The sequence below is a fragment of the Pristiophorus japonicus genome, chromosome 16, assembly GCF_044704955.1.
Source record: "Pristiophorus japonicus isolate sPriJap1 chromosome 16, sPriJap1.hap1, whole genome shotgun sequence".
Classification (NCBI taxonomy): Eukaryota; Metazoa; Chordata; class Chondrichthyes; family Pristiophoridae; genus Pristiophorus; species Pristiophorus japonicus.
In genome coordinates, this window is record NC_091992.1 from 24,218,697 (window position 1) to 24,246,272 (window position 27,576).

General features: G+C 40.6%; 1 protein-coding gene across 2 annotated transcripts in view; it reads left to right on the top strand.

The window, feature by feature from the left end:
• phf12b (PHD finger protein 12b) overlaps positions 1–27,258 on the top strand; it is a 94,222-nt gene extending 66,964 nt beyond the window's left edge. For both annotated transcript variants that reach the window (XM_070857135.1, XM_070857136.1), the window contains 10 exons: positions 2,524–2,656; positions 3,862–4,026; positions 7,071–7,229; positions 7,716–8,580; positions 12,919–13,053; positions 14,636–14,785; positions 16,184–16,282; positions 18,694–18,776; positions 25,456–25,594; positions 26,266–27,258. In XM_070857135.1, coding sequence (XP_070713236.1) covers positions 2,524–2,656; positions 3,862–4,026; positions 7,071–7,229; positions 7,716–8,580; positions 12,919–13,053; positions 14,636–14,785; positions 16,184–16,282; positions 18,694–18,776; positions 25,456–25,594; positions 26,266–26,594 — 2,257 coding nt within the window. In that variant the 3' untranslated portion in view covers positions 26,595–27,258. The remainder of the gene's footprint in view (positions 1–2,523; positions 2,657–3,861; positions 4,027–7,070; positions 7,230–7,715; positions 8,581–12,918; positions 13,054–14,635; positions 14,786–16,183; positions 16,283–18,693; positions 18,777–25,455; positions 25,595–26,265) is intronic.
• Positions 27,259–27,576: the final 318 nt, after the last annotated feature.

Sequence of the window (27,576 nt, forward strand, 5' to 3'; positions counted from 1 at the left end):
CTCCCTTAACCAGCACTACCCAAAAGCTGATTAATTTGTCATTCACCGTATTTCTGTTTGTGGGATCTTGTGTGCAAAATAGTTGTCATATTTGTCTACATGACAGTATTTCAAAGTCTTCCCTCTCAGGTGGACATAAAAGATCCCACGGCACTATGTTCTGGCTAATATTTATCACTGCCATCATCACTAAAACAGATTATTTGGTGATATCACATTGCTATTGGCCGCCACGTTTCCTTCATTACAACAGTGACTACACTTCAAAAGTACTTGATTGGCTGTACAGCTCTATAGGACATCCTAAGATCATGAAAGGCATTGTGGCTTTGGACAACGAGCAAAATCTGTTGATGCTGTTTTGATCGAGATAACAATCGTTCAATATCTCAAATAATCAAGATTCTGATAGTAACTGAAGTGCAAGAAACACAAATGGGACCACAAATCTTTCTACTTCGATTTTCCATCGCACAACTGAAAACATGCAGAAGTTCGCCAAAAATTGAAACGATTTATCTTTTAGATTTGAAGTATCTCTGCCGACTGGATCAGATAAATGCACAAGCAGTCAGCATCTTGAAGAATTGTGTCCAGTTCATCTAACGTGGTGTTTAGAATGAGGCTTAATGAGAAATGTGTGTTTTTTGGCACTGCAGCTTCACTGATCCATTTTCCTGATGCTGCAGCTCTGACTGTTCTGCTGACTGCTGTTTGATGTAATTATCAAGCATTGTCTTGAACAAGATCCTAACCCGCCTCAGAAGTATTTCCTTTGAACCAAACCTTTATGCTGTTCCCCCATTGAAGTGAGATGACCTGCACTGCTCTTAATTCAGCATTTGTTTAAAAGACCAAATTGTGGCTTGCTCACCAGTGGTTTTGGAGGAATTGATCTTGGGTGCTCAACCCTTGCCTGTTGGAACACTAGTAATGGCAGGACCACCATTTTCAAATCTCTAAACTTGGAGAAGGGAAAAAGGTAAGCATTGGCTTTTAAAGGGAACTCCCTTGGCTCAGCATCTGGTCCAGTCTGCTGAGAAATTTGAATTCATCACCATAAACACTACCTCAATTTTTATTTGGTTACTGTGGTCAACCTGTACCAGCATAGAAGGGACTTCCCATAATACAGAATCTTGAAAAGCTAAATGGTGTTTGCAGGAGTTATGTGGCATATACAATTTGGACTGCTTGATGTTTATTAAGCAGCAGCAAGTGCCTTGACGAGACAGATTAGTAGATACCCAAGATCAGTGGGATTCAATTATACAGATGTAGAAGCCTTGTGTAGGAACTGGAGTTCTGCATCCAAGGCTGCTCGACCTCAACAATAGACATCACCGGGTACCTCTAAGGTATACAAGATACATATAGTACAGACAAAGTAAACCCAGAATAGGTGCATCAAAGTAGCAGGCCAAGAGGGACAACTTCAGGGTTATGAAGGGTAAGTTTAGGACAGAGGACAGGAAATATTTTTTCCACAGAGAAGCATGATCAACAGCTGAAATCTGATACTTGGGAAGGACGTTTGAGACTCGGGACAGTTCACGAAACAGCTGGCTACTATAACCAGAAAACAGAATCGATATCCTGGAAAAATGAAATCAAATGCACCAAAGAGTCGCCTTCATCCAAACCTACCTTGTGATCTATACTGTATCTAAAAGTGCTGCTATCAAATTTCAGAGGCATTTTGTCATCAGCTTTATGGGGCTTTCTCCATGTATCTAAATAATGCATGGAGGGATAAAACGGAAGTGCACTTTGGGAAGTTTCCCCAGAGATCAGATACCGGAGCAGAAGAGTTGAATACTGTTAATTATTCAGTACTTGACAAGTACCGAGAATTTGGTGATGTGTATCTGAACATCCTCTGAGTAAACTTCGAAGAGGCGCTCTGTATTGGAAAGTGGGATATATTCAGATCTACCTTTTAAATGTTCTATACCAAAACTCAACAAGTGCTGCACCACTTACTGCATAGAGAATTCCCTTTATCCATTTGCTTCTGGATAAAGTTTTGGTCATGACTGGACAGCAATCTACGATCTTTGTATTAATCAGTCTATCCGTGGTATCTAGATGATTGCTTCGTTTTAATTGAGTACCATATGGACATGTGGAGGCAGATGTTCCCCCTAAAGAAAATCGGGCAGCAAAGATCTTATGCCACTAACAGAACCTGCTTGATTTTCTGCCCATTTAAATGAATGGGCAAAAAATTGAGCAGGTTGTGTTATGAGTACGCTGTCCTCTCCGTCCAATTTTGCTCTGAGTGCTGTGCCCAGGCGACCCTCTGTGCCTCACTGCAAGTGGAGGAAAATCTGCCCCAAGCATTTTCATTTTCTCCTAACTACTTTTTGTCTTCCACACATTCTTTCTCTGTAAATCAAACTAAGTTATCAACTAAATGTAAAGGACTGGCATTGGTGAGTAAAATCTAGATCTGTGTCTGCTGCCTGTTACTTGTTTCTGCTTGCAACTGATGACTATAGCAATGTGATATTTACTTTCTAGGAGTTGTAGAGTGGCGCCCCTTGTCCAGTGTGATTACTGCCCATTATTGTTTCACATGGACTGCCTGGACCCACCTCTTACTGCGATGCCAATGGGGAGATGGATGTGCCCCAATCACATCGAACATGTGGTGGTAAGCAATTTTGCACTCATGTCAAATATCTGCACCAAAATTGTCTCTTTTAATATTTGTATTTTACAATGCTGAACTGAATGTGATGATTACCATTTGTACGATATATTTTAAATTGTTATATGCTTTGTGCAGGCATTGCACACATTTGCTAATGTTTCCTAGGATACAGTGTCCAAATACTTTGGTGGAATGTTTGGGGAGAGAGGTATTAACACAGTGCATAGGGCTGTGATTTTTTTTTAAAAAGGCTTAAATATCATATCTTAGAAATGTATCCTCACTTTCAATCTTCATCTCTTCTTTGCCACGATCCATCCATTGTAGATGCATTAGATAGAGCGACCCTGACGAGTTATGTGAGAATCAGGAGCAATTTCACAGAGAAACCTGCAAATTGGTGCTTTGAGCTAACCTGATGCTGATCTAGATATGCCCATGCAAAAAAACTCAGTAGCGAAAGTAGCTGGTCCTGACTTTTCCAGACTTATGTATTGTTAGGATAAGCATCCATGATAGTACTACATGCAGATTTCAAAAATTCCTTATGGAACCAACTTAAAACTTAGTTTTAAAACCCTTAAGATGATTATTCTATGTTTTTGCAGGAGCTAATTTCCCCCCGTCACCTAATCTTGGGCCTCTGCCGCTGCTGCCCTGAACTGATCATAAGGATGCATGGGACAGTGAGTCAGGAATGACTCTTACTCTGATTTGTTCAACCTCCACTTAGCACCATAGCACTATAGATTAAATCAACAATTCAGTGACAGTAAGATTTAAAAATGTATCCCCAGTTGGTGGTGCAATGCATTGTGTGTGTCTACCTGAAACCTGAGGGGCTTTATCATCCAGTGGGTTTTGTATATAAATTAAATAATTTACCATAAATGCACCACAGAAAGTTTCAGTTCACAATCTTAACTTCCTGGCATTTTAGGAGTAGGGAGCCAATACGGTAAAGTTGAAGGAGGGAAGATATGAATTTAAACAGTGTGTCCTTCCAAATATGTCTGGAAAGAGTTTTTTTGAATCTGCTAAAAACATTGTTCTAATCTCAGGTTGTCTTGATGACATTCTTTCTCTTTGTGTACCCATTTTACATGTTTTAATCAGAGATGAGAAATGCAATTCATGTAAAATGCAATTGTTTGAATTAAAATATCTGTAGAATCTTATTTAAATTTTATTTAATTTCCATTCAGCTTAATCAGAAGAACATGACATTAAGCAATAGGTGCAGGATATTTGACAAGTTTCAAGACCGAATATCGCAGCACGCAATCAAGATAGACTTTCTAAACAAGATTCACAGGAAGCATCCACCCAATCGCAGACTTATAAAGCCAGTGAAGAGGAAAAATATGAAGGTAAGTGATATTCTGATAGGAATCTCTTGTGATGTATTTTGCAATTTGGCATTAGAATATTAAACAATTTACTTGGGATGCTATAGTGATGCCCATATAGGTTGGATTGCCTCAAGTTTCATGTAGAGAATAAAGTTGAGGTCAGCCATTGCTTTTCTATCCACATTTGGGAGGGTTTCCAAAATTTTAGCACTATTGGTGCCATCTGAAAACGTTAGTGATTAAGCCCATGAAACATTCTAAGCATACGTGAAAAATGTTTTTCTATATATGTACTCGAAATGCAGTGGTTGCAGAGTAGTACATGTACATATTGAGTTCTGAATATTGAATGTCTCATATTCCTTTCTGGGAAAAAAATCATGCAGTCATGTAAACTCATCCCTGCTGAGTTCTGCTTACTCAGCAATTTAATCTGGACTTTCTAGTCTATGGCTCAGTTACACATTGACTTTATTAACTTGAACCATCCAGGATCTGAGTATTACAATCTTAATTCATTTTAGGTATATAAATAATATATACCACTGTAAATTAATTGTGTTGTTTGACAGCATTCTTTATGGCCATGGTTTTTTTTTTTAAATTGGAGACCATATTTTATTTAAAACAAACAAGAATTAAAACTCCTTGTGTAGACTTCCTAGTTTGAACCACAATCTTCACAATATCCTTGATGATGGATGTGGACGTAGACATGTTTTGTTGGCTGGCCTCCATTCATACTGTTCTGATGATGCCCTGTGAGATTACATTGGATATACAACACAGAAACAGGCCATTCAGCCTGACCAGGCCATTCAGCCTGACCAGTCCATGCCGGCGTTAATGCTCCACTCGAGCCTCCTCCAGTCTTTCCTCATCTAATTGCATAACCCTCTATTCCCTTCTTCCTCATATGCTTATCCAGTCTCCCCTTAAATGTATCTATACTATTTGCTTCAACCACTCCCTGTGGTAGCGAGTACCACATTCTCACTGCTCTCTGGGTAAAGATGTTTCTTCTGAATTCCCTATTTGTTTTCTTGGTGACAATTTTGTACTGATGGCCTCTAGTTTTGCTGTTCCCCATAAGTGGAAACACTCTCTCTGTGTCAACTCTATCAAAACCTTTCATAATTTTAAAGACCTCTATTAGAACACCCCTCAACTTTCTCTTGTCAAATGAAAAAGAGACCCAGCCTGTTTGTCCTTTCCTGAGTGGCCAGAAGTAGGATATAATGGGAACCGGCTGATTTTCTTAGTGACCCTAAAACGCTTGACTGGTGGGTTACCACCCATGCTCAGCTTTTGAAACTTGGTTTTCATTCAAATTTAGCATTCATTGTTTATGCTCCTTAGATTTAAATTTATTTGTGTTAAGATACTGTTGCACTGTTTGCAATTAATATTCCATGCGTGCTGAATGTTAGGAATCTTTTTTATTAAAAAACTTAAGCAAATATTTTTGTGTTTATATAAAATAGGTTCAGCAATTCATTGTCAGAAATCACGTTTTTATTCATTTTAAATAGGATAGTGCAGATGGCTTGCCACCTGATGTAGCTCAACATCTGATGGCAATAAACAAATACTGGATTCATTAGTATGGTTTTACCCTTTTAAGGGTCCTAACATTTGCAGAGGAACTAAATTCCTGAGTGGAATTCCTTTTGTTGCAGTTAATATTTTCTCCATTCAGTTACTGTGAATGTTTAATTGTTGTTCCTCTGATCTAAGCACTCTATGATCATTTATTTAGGCTACCTGGGTTGCCATGACATTTTTCCTGCTAAGAATTATGGGTAAGTGATGAAGGAAACGCAGTCCTGTGCAAGTCCCCTTCTCTTCTCTTCCTCCCCCACAAATGACAAGTAGTTTAATTAGGTTAGAAGGGTAGTCACAAGAGGAAGAATTTTCACATTAATTGTGGGTCGGCTGTGATATGTCTAGCAATGATTCTTAGCAAGGGTAGATATCCCAAGTCAGGTTGCCTAACCAAGTGAGTGCTTTTACCAGAGGAATGAAAAATGGCTGAGAAAGGAACTGAGGAAGTTTCTCTGAAAGGTGGCACATCTCTGACTTCTTAATTCATTTGTATAATTTTAACTCCTAACTACTTGATTTGACTTGCATTGGAATTTATAAATATACTGCATCAACTTTTGTTTTATATGGAGCTGTTAAAGTTTCTTATGAAATGTCAGTATTTGTAGTAGTCTAAATCTTTCACTAGTTTGTGTAAAATATGTGCGTGAAATAATTGCATCGCTGCTGCCTTAAATGTAGAGCAAAAGTAATTATATAACAAAGAACCAGTGAGATTCAGTTCCCTCTGAAAATTGCTCCTCACTCATTCCTAATCAATGAAAACATATCAAGTATCATGATTTTGATGGGAGGTTGTTAATCTGCAGAGACACTAAAGTAAAAATTGTCTCTGGGTTTTTACTTTCAACGTATGGATAATTTTTTAATGATGTGCTTGTGATAGAAACTTAACAGATGGAGGTTCACCAGACCCAAACTAACATTGGCTGGACTGAAAAATTACCAATCAAACCAAACTTGTGTGTTTGGGTGACTGTGGTGGTATTAGAAACTGCTTTCTCCCATTCTCACTTGTAGAGAAGAGATCCATATTGTCTCAGTGTATTTTTAGGTAAAGATTGTGGAGGGGGGGATATGATATTTCTAAGCTATCTAGGAGTGTTCAGTGTAACTTGCATTGTTTCCCTTATGGCTGCATAAATGTAAATATCTTAGGGGTAGGGCGGGTGGATTATAGTAAACTTGGTGTCTACTATAGGAAGTGCTTGAATCAGGAACCTCCTGACTTCGGCTCTATAGCTTTTTCTTATCAGGACTAAAAAAAGTTGAAATAACTATTTTAGAAATACCCGAGTGGCTTCCAATATCAACAGCTGTTTTGGCTAGACTAAAACAAACGATGTCCATTGCAGCAAATGACTTGTACATCTGTATGATTTACAGCATCACTTCAGTTGCCCTTCAAACTCAATTCAACAGGTGACTGATTTCAGTTTCATTTACCTTTCTTTAAGGTTCCTGAAGCAATTAAGGCCCAGTACCAGTACCCACCTCCTCTCCTTCCACCGGCGGGAATCCGTGATGGAGAGCTGATATGTAATGAGACTCCTACTGAGTCACAAAAGCACCTTTCCAACTATGAGCACTTTGCTACTGAAGAAGAACAACAGGAGGTAATAATGAATGTGGTGAAGGAGACCAGAGAGTGAAATATGTTATGAAACTGATTCAAGACACTTTTTGTTTCCAATTAGCAAAAGATGGCATTCTCCATGCTGAAAAGCTTTGTTGGAACATTAATTTTTAATTGATAAATTTTTATTGATAATGCTCTTGTTTAAGTGCCTTGGGAAGTTTTGCTACATTAAAGACACTATATAAATGCAAGTTGTTGATTTACAAATTAAATCCGTTCATTGTGTTATGAATTGATATTGAAAATTGTTTTCTTTTATGAAACCGTCAAGAGTTTTCATCTAACTGCTACGCTCAACTGGACATATATCCTATATAAATAAAAGGAGCTACAATAGAATAGAAAGTTATGTCTGCTGTACAACACTCATTATACGATGCCTGCCTGTGAAGTACCAAGTACTGTGTTTTACTTGAACATAAAATCACTTCCTTTTAACAAATGTTTTTTTCTTTTCCTCTAGTGGCTTCGTAGTGTTGTTGCACTTCAATGCAGCATATTCAAACATTTATCTGCTAAGCAGATGCCATTATTTTGGGACACTGAACACACTGAAAAGGCTGATATTAAGCCGTGCGTCACAGCCCAGTGTTCAGCAGACAGCTCTTTAAGCAGCGTGCATCAGACAGCTGGAAAGAAACCATCGTCCTCCCCTTCTCCGACATCATGCAATGTTACATGCACCTCAGGGACCAATAGCCAGAATTCTTCAGGTTCCTCTGTATCTCAGCAGCCCGGCGCTGCCATTGCACAGGAAGAAAATGCCCGTAGTTTATATCCAGAGACCTCGTGCAAGACATCAAGTAGTGGAACTTCTAATGGACCTTTGTCAGCAGAGGTCAAAGTAAATGGACCTTTCCCATGCACCATTTCATCAGAACCATCCAGGCAGCTGGCAGACACACACAGACCAAAGGGACCATTAACACAGGTGCCAAGCCAGATATCTGGACAAGCATGGCTGCATTCTCAGCTGAGACCAGCTACGCCACCGGCAGCCAGCAATCTCCAAAATCATTTTGTGGGAGCGCTTGTCAAATCGGAGAATGCAGGAGGATCTGTTTCATGCTTGCAGCGAATTCCAGTCAGTGTGACAAGTATGCCCGCTTCTTTAACTACTTTGTGTGCCAGTTCTGAGATCACCAGCAGCTCACAGCTTAAGAGCACCGGCTCATTGCAGATTGCTGGCCGACCGACCACGTTTATGGCAAAGGTTATTACGACATCCTCTGCTATATCCAGGGCAATTACTCCTCCAAGAGCAGCGGCAGATAGTGTTTCAACAGTGTTGGGACCTCCCAGAAACCTGATTTCACCAGCAGCTACAGGTGGGTATCTTATTTTTTGTCGACCAGTAAACCTTGTATTTTGTGAACAAAAACTTCAAGTTTCAATCACAAAAAAAGTGTCGTTCAATGAATTTCATGACATTTGGGCAGTGTTGTCTATCAAGAGATTAGGGGTAGACTTTCCCGATTGCCGCCCAGAAAATACCGCTAAGCTTCAGCAATTAATGCCGGAAAAAGTTTCCACTAATTAGGTCATTAAAACCGACCGGCGAGAAAATGGTTCGTACACCAAGATTCTCGGCGGTTTCTGGGTGGCTACAGCCGAAAGTAGCGAGAACGGGCAGTTCTTAAAATGTTTTGTAAAATTTACTCCTAGGCTGTGGTTAGGCCTAGGGAGGGGGGGAAACTTAAAAAAAAAATTTCACTTAGATAAAAAATGATAAAACATTCTCTAGATACTTTTTAATGTAATCGCTGTTTTAGAATTTTAAAAATAATTATTAAAAAACTTTAACTTGCCTTTCATTGCAGGATACTCACCTTTCCCTGTTTCAGGCAGCTTTTTGAGGACAGTTTCCTTGGCAGTGTGTTTGGGTCCCCATTGAGGCAAAACTGAGATCCTGGCAGTTTTCTCGGCGGTGCACGGTGCACGTCAGCGGTTTGCTACCCGGCAGTCTTTTCAAAATGTGGACAGAACTCTCAAAAAAAAAAATAAAGAGGAAACTTTCGCCGGGTGGTTTTTCATTTTTTAAAAAACAGCTGTAACACCGAGAAAACCGCCGAAAATGAAGGCAAAGGTCTACATAGAAACATAGAAAATAGGTGCAGGAGTAGGCCATTCGGCCCTTCTAGCCTGCACTGCCATTCAATGAGTTCATGGCTGAACATGCAACTTCAGTACCCCATTCCTGCTTTCTCACCATACCCCTTGATTCCCCTAGTAGTAAGGACTTCATCTAACTCCTTTTTGAATATATTTAGTGAATTGGCCTCAACAACTTTCTGTGGTAGAGAATTCCACAGGTTCACCACTCTCTGGGTGAAGAAATTCCTCCTCATCTCGGTCCTAAATGGCTTCCCCCTTATCCTTAGACTGTGTCCCCTGGTTCTGGACTTCCCCAACATTGGGAACATTCTTCCTGCATCTAACCTGTCTAACCCCGTCAGAATTTTAAACGTCTCTATGAGGTCCCCTCTCATTCTTCTGAACTCCAATGAATACAAGCCCAGTTGATCCAGTCTTTCTTGATAGGTCAGTCCCGCCATCCCGGGAATCAGTCTGGTGAACCTTCGCTGCACTCCCTCAATAGCAAGAATGTCCTTCCTCAGGTTAGGAGACCAAAACTGTACACAATACTCCAGGTGTGGCCTCACCAAGGCCCTGTACAATTGTAGCAACACCTCCCTGCCCTTGTACTCAAATCCCCTCGCTATGAAGGCCAACATGCCATTTGCTTTCTTAACCGCCTGCTGTACCTGCATGCCAACCTTCAATGACTGATGTACCATGACACCCAGGTCTCTTTGCACCTGCCCTTTTCCTAATCTGTCACCATTCAGATAATAGTCTGTCTCTCTGTTTTTACCACCAAAGTGGATAACCTCACATTTATCCACATTATACTTCATCTGCCATGCATTTGCCCACTCACCTAACCTATCCAAGTCGCTCTGCAGCCTCATAGAATCCTCCTTGCAGCTCACACTGCCACCCAACTTAGTGTCATCCGCAAATTTGGAGATACTACATTTAATCCCCTCGTCTAAATCATTAATGTACAGTGTAAACAGCTGGGGCCCCAGCACAGAACCTTGCGGTACCCCACTAGTCACTGCCTGCCATTCTGAAAAGTCCCCATTTACTCCTACTCTTTGCTTCCTGTCTGACAACCAGTTCTCAATCCATGTCAGCACACTACCTCCAATCCCATGTGCTTTAACTTTGCACATTAATCTCTTATGTGGGACCTTGTCGAAAGCCTTCTGAAAGTCCAAATATACCACATCAACTGGTTCTCCCTTGTCCACTCTACTGGAAACATCCTCAAAAAATTCCAGAAGATTTGTCAAGCATGATTTCCCTTTCACAAATCCATGCTGACTTGGACCTATCATATTACCTCTTTCCAAATGCACTGCGATGACATCCTTAATAATTGATTCCATCATTTTACCCACTACCGATGTCAGGCTGACCGGTCTGTAATTCCCTGTTTTCTCTCTCCCTCCTTTTTTAAAAAGTGGGGTTACATTGGCTACCCTCCACTCCATAGGAACTGATCCAGAGTCAATGGAATGTTGGAAAATGACTGTCAATGCATCCACTATTTCCAAGGCCACCTCCTTAAGTACTCTGGGATGCAGTCCATCAGGCCCTGGGGATTTATCGGCCTTCAATCCCATCAATTTCCCCAACACAATTTCCCGACTAATAAGGATTTCCCTCAGTTCCTCCTCCTTACTAGACCCTCCGACCCCTTTTATATCCGGAAGGTTGTTTGTGTCCTCCTCAGTGAATACCGAACCAAAGTACTTGTTCAATTGGTCCGCCATTTCTTTGTTCCCCGTTATGACTTCCCCTGATTCTGACTGCAGGGGACCTACGTTTGTCTTTACTAACCTTTTTCTCTTTACATATCTGTAGAAACTTTTGCAATCCGTCTTAATGTTCCCTGCAACTCCATTTTCCCTGCCCTAATCAAACCCTTTGTCCTCCTCTGCTGAGTTCTAAATTTCTCCCAGTCCCCGGGTTCTCTGCTATTTCTGACCAATTTGTATGCCACTTCCTTGGCTTTAATGCTATCCCTGATTTCCCTTGATAGCCACGGTTGAGCCACCTTCCCTTTTTTATTTTTACGCCAGACAGGAATGTACAATTGTTGTAGTTCATCCATGCGGTCTCTAAATGTCTGCCATTGCCCATCCACAGTCAACCCCTTCAGTATCATTCGCCAATCTATCCTAGCCAATTCACGCCTCATACCTTCAAAGTTACCCTTCTTTAAGTTCTGGACCATGGTCTCTGAATTAACTATTTCATTCTCCATCCTAATGCAGAATTCCACCATATTATGGTCACTCTTCCCCAAGGGGCCTCGCACAACGAGATTGCTAATTAATCCTCTCTCATTACACAACACCCAGTCTAGCCCCAGGAGACTTGAGTCAAGCTAAACCGTTGAAAAATCTAGGGCGAATACTGTTCATAATACCCACCTCATCTATGATTGAGCAACATATCCATACATATATCTACATGACAATATTAATTTTTCAGTGCAAGGGACCCACCCCAGTCATCAGTTCGAGCGAAAGGCTGCTTGCATCGTGAAGTAACTCCATCCTCTTTTCTCAGACAGGTGTGGGAGCTAATCTGGAGTGGTTCTACCCCAGAAAGATACACTACCAGCAGAATATGTGGCAGCATTGTGGTTTTCCAGTGTGCTTGATGTTTCAAATTTTAGATTTCGTTGCAGAAAGATGCTGATGGTTTCCCAATGTGGGTTTACCGTGCGGTTATAGTGTGAGCACAATGTAGCTAAAAATCCTATTAAGTATGGGGATTGCGTTTTAGAAAGGTAATAAGTGGGCTTCAGACTACTTCGCAAAATCCTTTGGTTCAAGTTTTCTGATTATAACGAAAGCGGTTGAATGACTAGCATTGTAGGTTGATTAAATCTTTGTAGTTTTTGGAATCCAGATTCAAACACATTTTTTCAGCACACTAGCATTATATTTGGGAGTTGTTAAACTTAGCATAAGGAAGATTTTAGAACAAATACATGAGTTATCCCGAATAAATAGTTTGGCCATCCTAGCACTGGTCATTATCATTGTTTGAATTCTTTAGCGCTAACAGAACTTGTGATTTAAAAAAAAAGTCAGATAAATTGCTGTAACCTACAAGACTACGGACCAAGAACTGAAAAGTGGGATTAGGCTGGATAACTCTTTGTCGGCTGGCGTGGACACAATGGGCTGAATGGCCTCCTTCTGTGCTGTAAATTTCTATGATTCTATAAAAAAGTTTCTTCGGTACCATTTGAATGTTGTCTGTAATTCAAGGACATTGCAGTCTCATAGTGTTACAAGATATCTTTCACCTGCACAAGAAAGATAGCAGAGTTAGACATGGGAGTGTTCAAAATACATTTGGATACTCGGTTGGAAAGTTAGAATTAGAATAGGTTGCTGAGCTTCGATGGGCTAAGTACCCTTTTCTCATCCTTGACTGCATTAGTCAAGAGCCTAGTGCAAATTTTATGCAGAATCATGGTGTCTTGACGTGTCCGATTGTGTTGAAGACAGACACTGAACTTGATCAGCTTCTGTTCCAAAACTGGTTGTAACTAATATGTACTTTTTTTTTCATGAAAGGTAAAGTGAGTCCAACTGCTCTGTCCACCGGTGTTTCCATGGGAAGCAAACCAGTTCCCTTAACTTCTCCATCAAACACTTCAGTTATGTTTGACCTCGCCAACTCTCTGCAGGCAGCTATGGAAGGAAGTGGAGGTAATTGCTTTGAAAATTCCTTTAAGTGAACTTATTTTCTCCAGTTGACTTACCATTTTAGCAGATGGAAAGTTTTTGGTTTACAACTGCATTACACACCATTCCTACCAATTGTTCCAAAACTTGTTGCAGCAATGTACGTTGCACGTGCTTTTTTATTTTGACTGATCAAGTTTCTCCTTGGAAGCCTTCATTTTAGGGAGCAGCTTGTGTAATGGGAGCACTTTAGTGACATACTGTATAGAGTAATCTTCCTAAGGTGCCACCGGACACTTAAAACATAATTGGGCTCGATACGCAGCTCACTATCGGGTTTCAAAGTACCTATGCCACTCCCCTCTGCCACTACTGAATTACGGGGAAATTACTTTAGTATAAAACACTACTATGATATGAAACATCAGCCTGGTCTAGATTTATTTCCCTCTGCCTGTTGGTCTCTTTCCCTGCTCTCCCCCCGCCCACATTAATTGATTTCAATGGAGGCATAACACAGTATGTTTGAATGTTAGAAGCAGAAGAGATCAGCTCCTTGACTCTCAGATGCCTGCTCTATTGAGGGAGAAGGTGGAAACTTATACAGTTAATTTATTATAAAACATGGTTAATGGTGACTGGCCTTTAATTTCTTTGAATTGAATTTAGGTTTTTGGTGCCTTTCCAGTTATGTTAGTGCCACTGCTAACCTCTAGTCTGATTCCAGACATTAGTCACTGCATGCATAGGTGATCTGTTGCCACTTAACTAAACTCATCTGGGAGATAACGGAGTAAAGTTGGCTGTTAAAATGTATATCTAAAATTGGATTTTGTATCTTCGATCATCTGATTATAGCTGCTAGGCTGCCTTTATTTTAATAAGATTTCTAATATTTAAGAACATGTAATTAGTGAATACAAAAATATCTGCAAGCACATTCTGCTTGTTTTCAAGTTCTGCCTATGGGAAGTCAAGACATTGTTCTACTAACCTCAGTATGGTCTTGTACTCAACCGGCTTGTTTAATTTTTCTATTTTAATTTTAAAAGTTAGATGAATTTAGTTGTCCAAGTACCAAGAATCCGAGTCATTATTTAGCTCCACAAAGAAACTCTTAAGCTCATATTTCAAACTGAGGAATTCAATGGGATGTACAGATTTGTCTGTTCTGTGCTTATTTAAAAAAACAAATAGTACGCCAAATATTGTACCAAAACCAAATTTCATGTTGCGGCTTGCATGTGGTTAATTTAGTTGGAGGGTGAGGGAACTTTTTTTAGTAAGTGATCTATTTGATTCTTTCGCTTTGTATTCAGGGTTGGTAATTATCAATTAAAAAATCATGGGAGCACACTCATCTGTCGTTGCACTGCAGATTGGGCGGGGAGGAGAGAACTACGATCTCTGTCAAAAACATTTACAATTAACAATCTGCTTACAATTTAGATTACCTCAATAACTTAGTTAGGTCTTTAGTAATGACATCACCTTTAGCCTAAGTGTGTGTGTGCTTGTATGTATATAATATATAAATATAAATATAGCATGTGTTGGAGAGCTATTAGAAAAACTTCAAATTGGTTTGTTTCTTTTCCTTTTGTAGAGATTGAACTAAGTAAGCTTGATGAAAAGTTGATCCAGGTACTGGCTTGGCAGAGAATTCAGCAACTGTTTCCTCCCAAAGCATCCTCTTTACCATCTGTACTCAGCACCTCAAAAACCCAGACGACTGCTGCTACAACGCAGACTGATGGTATGTATTTACTTTGCCACCTCTAACATCTCTCACGACTTCAGCCCATCTGTTGCTAAAACTCTCAGCCATGCCTTTGTCACCCCTGGACTCAATAATGCTCTTCTAACCAGCATACTGTAAACTTCTGCTCATCGAAACCTCTGCTGCTCATATCCTATCCCACATCAATTCCCACTCCCCAATCTCCCCTGTCCTCACTGAGCTACAATGGTTCACAGTCCCCGGTCCCCTACACCTCAAACTTAAAATTCTCATCCTTATGTTTAAATCCTTTCATCATCACACTGCTCCCTATCTCCAATCTTCTCCAGCCCTATGACCCCACTCCACTCTCTGTTCCTCTGAGCCTGGTCATGTGTGCATCCTCGCCCTTTGTCCTGCCCATCATTGGTGGCCTTGACTTCAGCTGCCTATGCCCCCCCCCACTCTGGAATTTCCTCCCTAAATATCCCTGTATCACCACCTATATGACCCTCCTTTGTACCCACCTCTTTGCCCAAGGTTTTGTTCATTCCTCCTTCTATTTCCTTCCTTGGTGCAGCATCCATTTTAAAAATTAAACTTCTGTGAAACGCCTTGGAAGCTTTTCTACATTAAAGTGCTATTTTAAATGTGCATTGTTCTTGTAGTAGTTGCTGTCATTCAGTACTATACAGCGTTCAATTAGAATAAGTGAATCAATTAGAATCATCCCCCATCCCACCCCCAAGAGGTGGGATAGAATTGCGTAAATGTTCAGTAAGTCACACACCGGTTTCAATATGCTTTCCCTAGGGGGTCATGAGTACTTTGGTGCCCCACTTCTTCTTTCTCCACCCGCCCCCTCCTCCAAAATCTCTGGAGCTTCTGGAAATGACAGTTGTCTTTCAGGTGCTTTCTGTTCCCCTGTGTAAAATATTCCAAGACATATTATTCAGGTATGGGATTAGTAACCCAGAGGTTGAATTCCAATCCCACCATGGAAAGTTGTGAACTTGATTGTCAGTGAATCTGGTAATTTAAGGGCTGGCTGCAGGGAAAAATGACCAAGCTTCTAAATTGTAAAAGAAACCCAAGTGGAAACTCTTATCACTCCAACCGGGCCTGGCCTACTTGTGACTCTAGTTAAGACTACATGGTTGAGTCTTGATACCAGTCACTGGTTGCCCATCATTGGTTGCCCATCATTGAAAGTAGGAATAAGCAATAAATGTAACCTTGCCAGCATCACCTATGGAGCAGATGCAAATTTACCTACATTTGCTGTGCTTGCTAAGTATTGCCAGTTACTAATTATAATAAAACTGTGAGGTTTCAAATGACTATCTTTGAATTTGGCAAATGTTTCCTGTCCAGTGCAAAGGCCAAAACTGCATTTTCTGAATGAATAATTTCCTATCCTTTTCTTCTTTCTAGTCCCAGCAAAAGAGGTTCAGGCACGAGCGGTGTTTTATCCCCTTACGGGTAAAGGCCAAGCCGTTAGTATGTGCTACAGAACACTTTACATAGGAACAGGTAAGCAATGAATTGCCTGAAATAGTTGCCGCAAAATGACATGTCTTGCTAGTGGCTGATAATTGCAGTACAGACTGCTGTGTTTTTTTTCTTTAATTCATTCATGGGATGTGGGTGTCGCTGGCAAGGCCAGTGTTTATTGCCCATCTCTAATTGCCCTTGAGAAGGTGGTGGTGAGCTGCCTTGAACCACAGCAGTTTGTGTGATGAAGGTACTCCCACAGGACTGCTCGGGAGGGAGTTCCAGGATTTTGACCCAGCGACAATGAAGGAACATTGGTGATATGTTTCCAAGTCAATTAAGCTTAATTAATTAAAGTTAATCAGCCATAATCATATTAAATGGTGGAGCAGGCTTGAGGGGCCGTATGGCTCCTATTTCTTATGTTATCCATTTTACTAAGTGCCCTTTGTAACATTATCCAAAGTCCAATTAAAATGTGTACTTAAAATGTAGAGAGGAAACGTAATGTTGCTATCCCCACCTCCCACCAAAAAAAAAGTTTACCTGGCTTAATTTGAAGAGCTGAACCTTTGACAAATAAATACATTTTAAGGCAATGATCTACCAAACTCAAAATCGTGCTGTTTTATCGGATGTTCAAAACAAAGTCTCTGAATAATACATTACTCCAACTGTAAAGACCAAACTAATGGGCCCAAAATTCCACATTTGCTGTTTTTTGGCATTATTTCAGAATAATGGCCGTTTTTTTAGTCCGAGATAACGCCAATAAAGTAGAAGGTTCTCCAAAATGATTTTTCGTTTTGGCGCAGCGCAGAACCTTTTGAGGGTGGAGCTAATTTTTTGCGCCGAGAAAGTAAGGCCCGTTCATGCGCATGCCCAAGCATTTAGGTTTCCAGGGTAACGCGAGGAACAATGGGAGGGAAGGAGCTGTCTCTCTCCGGTTCCCGGGTGTGGGAGGAAGGAAATGTGGGCTGAGGACTGTTCTTATCTAATTGTGTAGAGGGAGCTTTACTCTGTAGCTAACTTGTGCTGTACCTGCCCTGGAAATGTTTTGATGCTGAAACGTGAACTCCCCGTCCTAGCCGCCGGACTCTGCCAATGGCTCCCAAATGGTCCGCCGCGGTCACCCCTATCCCTGGCCAAATGACCCGCCAAATGTTTTATCACAGTAAATATTAAATCCTAAAAATAAAATAACTTTCTTTTATAATGAAGTAATTCAAAGATAATACTGCATCACTACTTTCAAGAGGGACATAATAAATATAGATTAACACAACAAATCAATCCTAAGCCCATGTTAACGCCGATTTTGATCGGACTCCAACTCGGTACGGTAAGGTTTTAAAAAGTGGTTCTTAGCGCTGTCTTTAATTAATAAATAAATAAATAAATGTTTTGAGACCTTATTGGCAAAACTCTCAAAAATGGCGTTATGGGTGGGTTTGACCCCGAGTGACGTCAGAAAAACGGTACTTTTATTTAAAAAAACAGCCATTATCTGTTAAGGACAGTGTGAAACCATTGGCGAAACTTGCAAAATTAAGTTAGCTCCAAAAAAAACACTTAGCTCAAAACAAAATGGAGCTAAATGATGATGAATTTTGGTCCCATCTGGATGCAGTTTACTTAATTTACCCAAATTCAGCATATCCAATACAAGTGGGATATGCTTTTAATAACTAGTTGATTTGCCAGTCTTTGGACATATTACATGCTTTCTCCACTCCTCGTTCTCATTGTTAAGCTTCTTGAACTAGCTTTTTTTTTGTTCTGAACTTCAATTTCTCCTTTACTGCTCATTCTGTATCTTGTAAACCCACCTCTTCTGATTTGCTGTTTAAATTCTCCCCTTTTATTTAATTTTCCAGCCTGAGTAGAGCTGAGGGAGCAAGTGATTCAGAACTTTGGTGTTCGGTTCAGGAGGGGAGGAAAGGTTTAGCTTAGGCAGTGGCAAGAGGCCGAGAGACCTTGATGTGGAGTCGTATTGGTTGAGAGATTTGTATCGGGAAGAGCAGACAGGCTGGGCCGGTCAGGAGCTGGCCATGTGGAGGAAAGAACAGACAAGGGTACCAAAACAAATTAAAAAGTAGGAAAATAGGGTCAAACTAGTGAAGTATGTACAGAGTTACAAAAAAACTCCACTGTGTTCGTATTGACTGAAATGTGATTGGTCTGTGATAACGACATGATTTTATTGGAATAGATGAATAATGTCAGAGGCACACTAATCATACAATGATAATTTGATATGCAAACCTGGATAGATTAGGTGCAAGTGGTTCCATGGCTTGTTTATTTTTTTCAAATAACCACATTAGGTCACTGAATCTATGCAGCTTTGTTCATGGTACTGATGTTCCTTAATGTTCCAAGTAATTTGAGGTCCTACGGTATGCAAACTGACTACTGTAACTGAGATTTATTTTCCTGTTTTTTTTCAGGTGCCGACATGGATGTGTGCCTTACAAATTATGGACATTGTAATTATGTTTCAGGCAAACATGCCTGCATATTCTATGATGAGGTAAGGTTCATGAGTCTCAATTCTATCCTCTCCCTGATAGAAAAAATAGAAAAATAAATTTGTAATTGTACAGTCCTCTAGCTTGGATAAGATCGCAAATTATTTTGAAAGTTTTGTGTGATTGTTGTGCTTGCTGGGTTGGCAACAAGCTTTATATAGAAACATAGAAACTAGGTGCAGGAGCAGGCCATTCAGCCCTTCTAGCCTGCACCGCCATTCAATGAGTTCATGGCTGAACATGAAACTTCAGTACTCCCTTCCTGCTTTCTCGCCATAACCCTTGATCCCCCGAGTAGTAAGGACTTCATCTAACTCCCTTTTGAATATATTTAGTGAATTGGCCTCAACTACTTTCTGTGGTAAAGAATTCCACAGGTTCACCACTCTCTGGGTGAAGAAGTTTCTCCTCATCTCGGTCCTAAATGGCTTACCCCTTATCCTCAGACTGTGACCCCTGGTTCTGGACTTCCCCAACATTGGGAACATTCTTCCTGCATCCAACCTGTCTAAACCCGTCAGAATTTTAAACATTTCCATGAGGTCCCCTCTCATTCTTCTGAACTCCAGTGAATACAAGCCCAGTTGATCCAGTCTTTCTTGATAGGTCAGTCCCGCCATCCCAGGAATCAGTCTGGTGAATCTTCGCTGCACTCCCTCAATAGCAAGAATGTCCTTCCTCAAGTTAGGAGACCAAAACTGTACACAATACTCCAGGTGTGGCCTCACCAAGGCCCTGTACAACTGTAGTTACACCTCCCTGCCCCTGTATTCAAATCCCCTCGCTATGAAGGCCAACATGCCATTTGCTTTCTTAACCGCCTGCTGTACCTGCATGCTAACCTTCAATGACTGATGTACCATGACACCCAGGTCTCGTTGCACCTTCCCTTTTCCTAATCTGTCACCATTCAGATAATAGTCTGTCTCTGTTTTTACCACCAAAGTGGATAACCTCACATTTATCCACATTATACTTCATCTGCCATGCATTTGCCCACTCACCTAACCTATCCAAGTCACTCTGCAGCCTAATAGCATCCTCCTCGCAGCTCACACTGCCACCCAACTTAGTGTCATCCGCAAATTTGGAGATACTGCATTTAATCCCCTCGTCTAAATCATAATGTACAATGTAAACAGCTGGGGCCCCAGCACAGAACCTTGCGGCACCCCACTAGTCACTGCCTGCCATTCTGAAAAGTACCCGTTTACTCCTACTCTTTGCTTCCTGTCTGACAACCAGTTCTCAATCCACGTCAGCACACTACCCCCAATCCCATGTGCTTTAACTTTGCACATTAATCTCTTGTGTGGGACCTTGTCGAAAGCCTTCTGAAAGTCCAAATATACCACATCAACTGGTTCTCCTTTGTCCACTTTACTGGAAACATCCTCAAAGAATTCCAGAAGATTTGTCAAGCATGATTTCCCTTTCACAAATCCATGCTGACTTGGACCTATCATGTCACCATTTTCCAGATGCACTGCTATGACATCCTTAATAATTGATTCCATCATTTTACCCACTACTGAGGTCAGGCTGCCCGGTCTATAATTCCCTGTTTTCTCTCTCCCTCCTTTTTTAAAAAGTGGGATTACATTGGCTACCCTCCACACGTTAGGAACTGATTTAGAGTCAATGGAATGTTGGAAAATGACTGTCAATGCATCCGCTATTTCCAAGGCCACCTCCTTAAGTACTCTGGGATGCAGTCCATCAGGCCCTGGGGATTTATCGGCCTTCAATCCCATCAATTTCCCCAACACAATTTCCCGACTAATAAAGATTTCCCTCAGTTCCCCCTCCTTACTAGATCCTCTGACCCCTTTTATATCCGGAAGGTTGTTTGTATCCTCCTTAGTGAATACCAAACCAAAGTACTTGTTCAATTGGTCTGCCATTTCTTTGTTCCCCGTTATGACTTCCCCTGATTCTGACTGCAGGGGACCTACGTTTGTCTTTACTAACCTTTTTCTCTTTACATACCTATCGAAACTTTTGCAATCCGCCTTAACGTTCCCTGCAAGCTTCTTCTCGTACTCCATTTTCCCTGCCCTAATCAAACCCTTTGTCCTCCTCTGCTGAGTTCTAAATTTCTCCCAGTCCCCAGGTTCGCTGCTATTTCTGGCCAATTTGTATGCCACTTCCTTGGCTTTAATACTATCCCTGATTTTCCTTGATAGCCACGGTTGAGCCACCTTCCCTTTTTTATTTTTACGCCAGACAGGAATGTACAATTGTTGTAATTCATCCATGCGGTCTCTAAATGTCTGCCATTGCCCATCCACAGTCAACCCCCTAAGTGTCATTCGCCAATCTATCCTAGCCAATTCACGCCTCATACCTTCAAAGTTACCCTTCTTTAAGTTCTGGACCATGGTCTCTGAATTTACTGTTTCATTCTCCATCCTAATGCAGAATTCCACCATATTATGGTCGCTCTTCCCCAAGGGGCCTCGCACAATGAGATTGCTAATTAATCCTCTCTCATTACACAACATCCAGTCTAAGATGGCCTCCCCCCTAGTTGGTTCCTCAACATATTGGTCTAGAAAACCATCCCTTATGCACTCCAGGAAATCCTCCTCCACCGTATTGCTTCCAGTTTGGCTAGCCCAATCTATGTGCATATTAAAGTCACCCATTATAACTGCTACACCTTTATTGCATGCCCTCCCCAACATCCCTATTACTGTTTGGAGGTCTGTACACAACTCCTACTAACGTTTTTTGCCCTTTGGTGTTCTGCAGCTCTACCCATATAGATTCCACATCATCCAAGCTAATGTCTTTCCTAACTATTGCATTAATCTCCTCTTTAACCAGCAATGCTACCCCACCTCCTTTTCCTTTTATTCTATCCTTCCTGAATGTTGAATACCTCTGGATGTTGAGTTCCCAGCCCTGATCATCCTGGAGCCACGTCTCCGTAATCCCAATCACATCATATTTGTTAACATCTATTTGCACAATTAATTCATCCACCTTATTGCGGATACTCCTTGCATTAAGACACAAAGCCTTCAGGCTTGTTTTTTTAACACCCTTTGTCCTTTTAGAATTTTGCTGTACAGTGGCCTTTTTTGTTCTTTGCCTTGGGTTTCTCTGCCCTCCACTTTTCCTCATCTCCTTTCTGTCTTTTGCTTTTGCCACCTTTTTGTTTCCCTCTGTCTCCCTGCATTGGTTCCCATCCCCCTGCCATATTAGTTTAAATCCTCCCCAACAACACTAGCAAACACTCCCCCTAGGACATTGGTTCCGGTCCTGCCCAGGTGCAGACCGTCCGGTTTGTACTGGTCCCACCTCCCCCAGAACCGGTCCCAATGCCCCAGGAATTTGAATCCCTCCCTCAAGCCACGTATTCATCTGCGCTATCCTGCGATTCCTACTCTGACTATCACGTGGCACTGGTAGCAATCCCGAGATTACTACTTTTGAGGTCCTACTTTTTAATTTAGCTCCTAGCTCCTTAAATTCGTTTCGTAGGACCTCATCCCTTTTTTTTACCTATGTCGTTGGTACCAATGTGCACCACGACAACTGGCTGTTCTCCCTCCCATTTCAGAATGTACCCGCTCCGAGACATCCTTGACCCTTGCACCAGGGAGGCAACATACCATCCTGGAGTCTCGGTCGCGGCCGCAGAAACGCCTATCTATTCCCCTCATCATTGAATCCCCTATCACTATTGCTCTCCCACTCTTTTTCTTGCCCTCCTGTGCAGCAGAGCCAGCCACGGTGCCATGAACTTGGCTGCTGCTGCCCTCCCCTGATGAGTCATTCCCCTCAACAGTACTCAAAACGGTGTATCTGTTTTGCAGGGGGATGACCACAGGGGACCCCTGCACTACCTTCCTCGCACTATCTTCCTGCTGGTCTTCCAGCTATATGCTAGCTGATTGCATGCTAATGTTATTTGATATAATTGGGTTTCCATAGTTTAATTATAAGAAATAGGAGCCAGGGGTAGGCCACATGGCTCTTTGAGCCTGCTCCGCCACTCAGTAAGATCATCTGCTAATCTTCTGCCTCAACTGCACTCTCCTGCCCTATCCCCATATCCCTTCATTCCCTTGTATATACTTAACGGCTGTCTTACTGCTACAGTTCTTTATAGTATCGAGGAGAAATCAGAGGTTGTAGTTGTAAAATAAAAGAACTGTATTTCGAAGAACCTTTGGTCTTTCCATTTGGTTGCCTATTTCTTGCTTGGTGTGACAGGTTGTGCAATTTCATTCTATTGATGAGTCGCTATCACTAATATTTTCTTTGGCAGTATTTTACCACTGAGCACTCAGCCAATTTTTTTGGCCTGGTAGTACTTACATTTTGCTGCCACTTAATCCTGTTTTCCCCAAGACATCTATTGTCAATTATATCCGTCCGTTTTCAGCTGCCTTGCAACTGCAATTGCAAATCCTAATCAGTTAGGGTTTAGCAAATCAGTATCATATTTAAGTTAATTATGCTCTCCAAAGTTTTCCTGTAAGTGCATCTTTGAAACTGCATTTTCTACACTAAGTTTTAAAACCCGTTATGCTTCAAATATTATCCTGTTGCATCAAGGTGAATTGTTATTCTGTAGCAAATAGCTGGTTTAGATATAGATTGCTAAAACAACAGCACCTAGTGTACAGGATGATCAATTAGCTATACTTTCATGAGTATACAGCACCAGTCATCAGGATAACTGGAGAGCATTCATGGTACTGATGTTTCTTAATGTTCTAAGTAAAAAGGGAAGACAGTAATTATCCTTTAAGATACTAAAGTGTAACTGTTGTGGGAAGAATCATAGACACTTGGGAGTGCAGCATATTATTCTGTGTTGCGTATTTCACCGCACAGAAGAAAATAAAAGTAGACTGCAACCATGTCCATTTTATAGAATTACTTTTATTCTACACTCACCAGAATGGACTCTGTACAATTAATGGAAGAAGGAAGGAGATATTTTGACCTTAAAAAAAAAAAAATATATATACATATATAAACCATTGAGTATTTAGAGAGAGGAAGAACTTGTTTGCATCTTTGATTTTTGTAAATTGTTCTTGCTAAGAGATGATGTTTCTCTCTTAGTGATGTGTAGTTAACTCCACTGTGGTTTTTGCACTGTGCAGCAGGTCAGGTGGTAACTGATAACTCCTCAACTATACCTGTAATAAGACCACATCGTTAAGATGGATTTGAAAAAGTAGGGCTGCTGTCACTGGAGCAAAGAAAGGCCAGGAGTGATCAAATAGCAGGGGTGTTCAAAGTTTTGAGGGGATAAATGGTGAAAGATGATATGCACTATTCTTGAATTCGTAACAAGGAGCATAAAGTTAGGATTTCTTCTCGAATCATAAAGGGAGAAATTATAATTTTTTGGGCAAGGGGTTATTAGGATATGGAATCTATTTCACCCAAGTGGCTATTGCAGCCAAGTTAATTAAAATATTATAAATAGTTGAAGAAAAATATTAAAAGGTGCAGGGAAAGGGGAGGGAACTGAGATTAGAGTAGATTACTCCAATGGGGAGCTCACACTGGCACAGGTATGATGGACAAAATGACCTCCTATGCAGAAATGTTGATCATATCCTCGTATATAGAGGAGTGTCAGTCTTGGGGACACATGTTGGCCATTTCTCGGGTTGAACCAAGCTCAAGTTGTTTTCTGGGTTTTTTTGCCGGTGGGGGTGTGTCCGATGAAGACTGGTCATGATGCAAAAATGCAGTATTGGTGACACATTAAATCTTCAGTGCCTCTCCTGGTTATCATTTTGTTTGCGTAGAGATGGTCATTACGCTCAGTAAATGTACAATTTACAATGTTCCATCAAAGTTCAAGTGAGGTAAATATGAGCTGATGTAGTTCGCTACTGTAAATGCACAGCTTACAAGATCCCATTCCTGTAGTAGCTTGACTTTTTTTTCTTTTAAATAGACAAAAGACACAAGGTTAGTGGAATCCAGGGATTTGAGTGATGTTCTAAAATCACTATAGTTGCCCTGTGTCTGCCAGTGATCTTTGTCTTGAATTTCTTCAGAATATTTTCTGCTAAAACTACTTTAACTTGTTTCTTAGTGACCAGCTGTTTGCCTGGCTGTCTTGTGTGTGTAAGTGCAATGAGAGTACTTTTTTAAAAAAAAATAAAAGTAAGCGGCAGAACTGGAGAACAAATTTGAATTAAGCTTTTAGTGGGGGAAAAAATGTAAATATTTACCGTGTCAATGTTGATGAGTCTTTTTCCTGGTGTTGCACTTTAGCTGTTAAATGAAGTTGCAAATGAAAGAATAATAACAATCTAGACTGATGTCTGACTTGAAGTGTTATTCACATTGTGGCCAGCAATGTAAAATGACCAGTTTTGTTCGAGCAGAGGAAATTAAAGCTCGTAATATACTATTTATAGTGCACTACATCTGGAACCTAGATAAGTAAAGCAGCTCTTGTTTGCACAAGTTTACCTGCTATCTTTCCATTTGCTTTTCCTGAGCTGAGCCAAATAAACAGCTTATGCTTGCCTCTTTATGGATTTGTCAACATTAAACCTGAGACTTTGGATACGTAACTCCTGAACTGTGAAATGCTTCCTTTGCCAATAAACTGAGCCATGTAGTGTTAAAAGCCGTTGCTGCGCATGTTGTCAGTCTTAAATTTTTGGTCAATTATCTTCTCTTTGTTTTCAGAACACAAAACACTATGAATTGCTAAACTACAGTGAACATGGGACAACTGTTGACAACGTTCTCTATTCGTGTGACTTCTCTGAGAAAACTTCTCCCACTCCACCAAGCAGTATTGTTGCCAAAGTTCAAAGTGTAATAAGTAAGCACTTCTTTTTACGCTTTCTAAAGTTAATGTAAACTGAATGGATGAATAGTAATCATTACCACTTAGTACTGTAATAGCATACAAAGATACCATCCAGCCATTAATCCTCTAAGCAGTTTTGCAATATAATTAAGCATTTTAAACCGTGAAAACTATTAAGAAAAGCAAGTATACAGTACAATACAACTGTTGTGATCTGGGCAACAGAAGCTTAATTATATTGGTAAACAGCCTCACCATCAGAAGCAAGATTCTTGGAGTTCAAACTGTTCGGATGGAGAGTAGCCCATTCTTGTTTATTGGGAACCCATGTCGAAGGAAACAACAACAAAGGCACAGGAACCCTCCTAAAGAGTGATTGGCATCTACCACTGTGTTGTTTTTCCCCAGTAAACTTTAGCAGCAGAGCATAAACAATGGGATTGTTCACTATGAAAGTTGCCAACGTCCAATTGGAAACGTGCAAACATTTTCAGTGGACAATTCAAGCTCATAAAATGGAACCCACTTGGGCATCTTGTGGTGTAATTATTTTCTAATGAATTAAAGTTGATTTTAAGTGGGATTTTCTTGTAGATGGCTAAATATTCCAACACGGTTTGGAAACACTGGGCAACATTTCATTTTATTTACTGTAGGTTAAATATTTTGGATTTTTTTTGCAGAATATTGTAAGAGCAGAAAGGAAGAGGAGGAACAGGAAGAGACAGTCATGAGTTCCCAAGGCCAGGGACTGCATGGGAAAACCTGTAACTGCAAGGCCAGCAGCTCTAGTCTAATAGGTGGCAGTGGAGCCGGCTGGGAAGGGACAGCGTTGCTGCATCATGGGAGTTACATTAAGCTTGGTTGCCTGCAGTTTGTGTTCAGCATCACAGAGTTTGCAATGAAGCAGCCGAAGGAGGAGGAAACCCTAGTACACGATGCTGACTTAGAACAGAAGCATTTGATGAAACTTCATCAAGTGCCAGTGTTACGATCCAACTCTGTTCCATGAGGTTTCTGAAATGTACATAGGACTAAGCGGGGAGCCATGAACCGAAGAAGCTGTCTTTATATTGCATGGAATGAAGTATCTTCAGCATTTTTTCTTTCTTTTTTGCTCAGATTTTGTGGGCAGTTGCACATAGAATTTGTATAATGACTTCTCTTTTAAATATGTAACTTGTCATAGTTGTAAATGTTGACTGAATGAGAAAAAAGAAGCAAGGTCCTATTTGAAGGTCATGGTAAAGCCCTTTGCAGAATGAACTGGAAAAGCCTAGGATACATTCAGACTGCATCCCTAAACATGTACAAATAATCAAAGACTTGTTATATTTTGTGCCAGTGACAATAGTTTTTATAAATATGTGCAAAGTTTTCATAAAAGGATATGTTTATCTACTCTGATCATTGTTTTATTTAATGTATCTGGAATCCTATGACCCCAGATGTTTTCTGCTACTTTTGCACTACAAGTAGCTGCTGTGTACTGATTAAAGAGGAAAAAAAAAACCTTTCAAATATCAATGGTATTTTATTTGACTGAGAAAGGAGAAGTGTTAAAGTAGAGTCTGTGTTATTGCACCTTTAATGGTGTCAGTGGTTTTTAAATGTGTAACATGCTAAAAACTTGTGGTATGGCACCAGCTGCCGTTGTGTTGTATTGTAGCGTAAAAGTTTGTCGTAAGCTTGTTAAGGTCCTTTTTCACACAGTAGTTCAAATGTAAATAGTTAATGTATTGTTTCAGATTTTACAACAGACACTTTCATGTATTCTGTATATAAACAATTGACTCCAAGTTCCTGTCTCTGCCTGTCTATTATGACTGTAAATACATCAGATTTTTTAAAGAAAAACTTCTTGTTGCAGTTGACTATTTTAACACCGAGTGCGATCATCATTCTTCACCCATTCTCTTCCACATTGGTAGGTACTGATATAAAATGAGATGGACAATTTTCTTCAAGATTCCGATTGCTTTAAAACCACACAT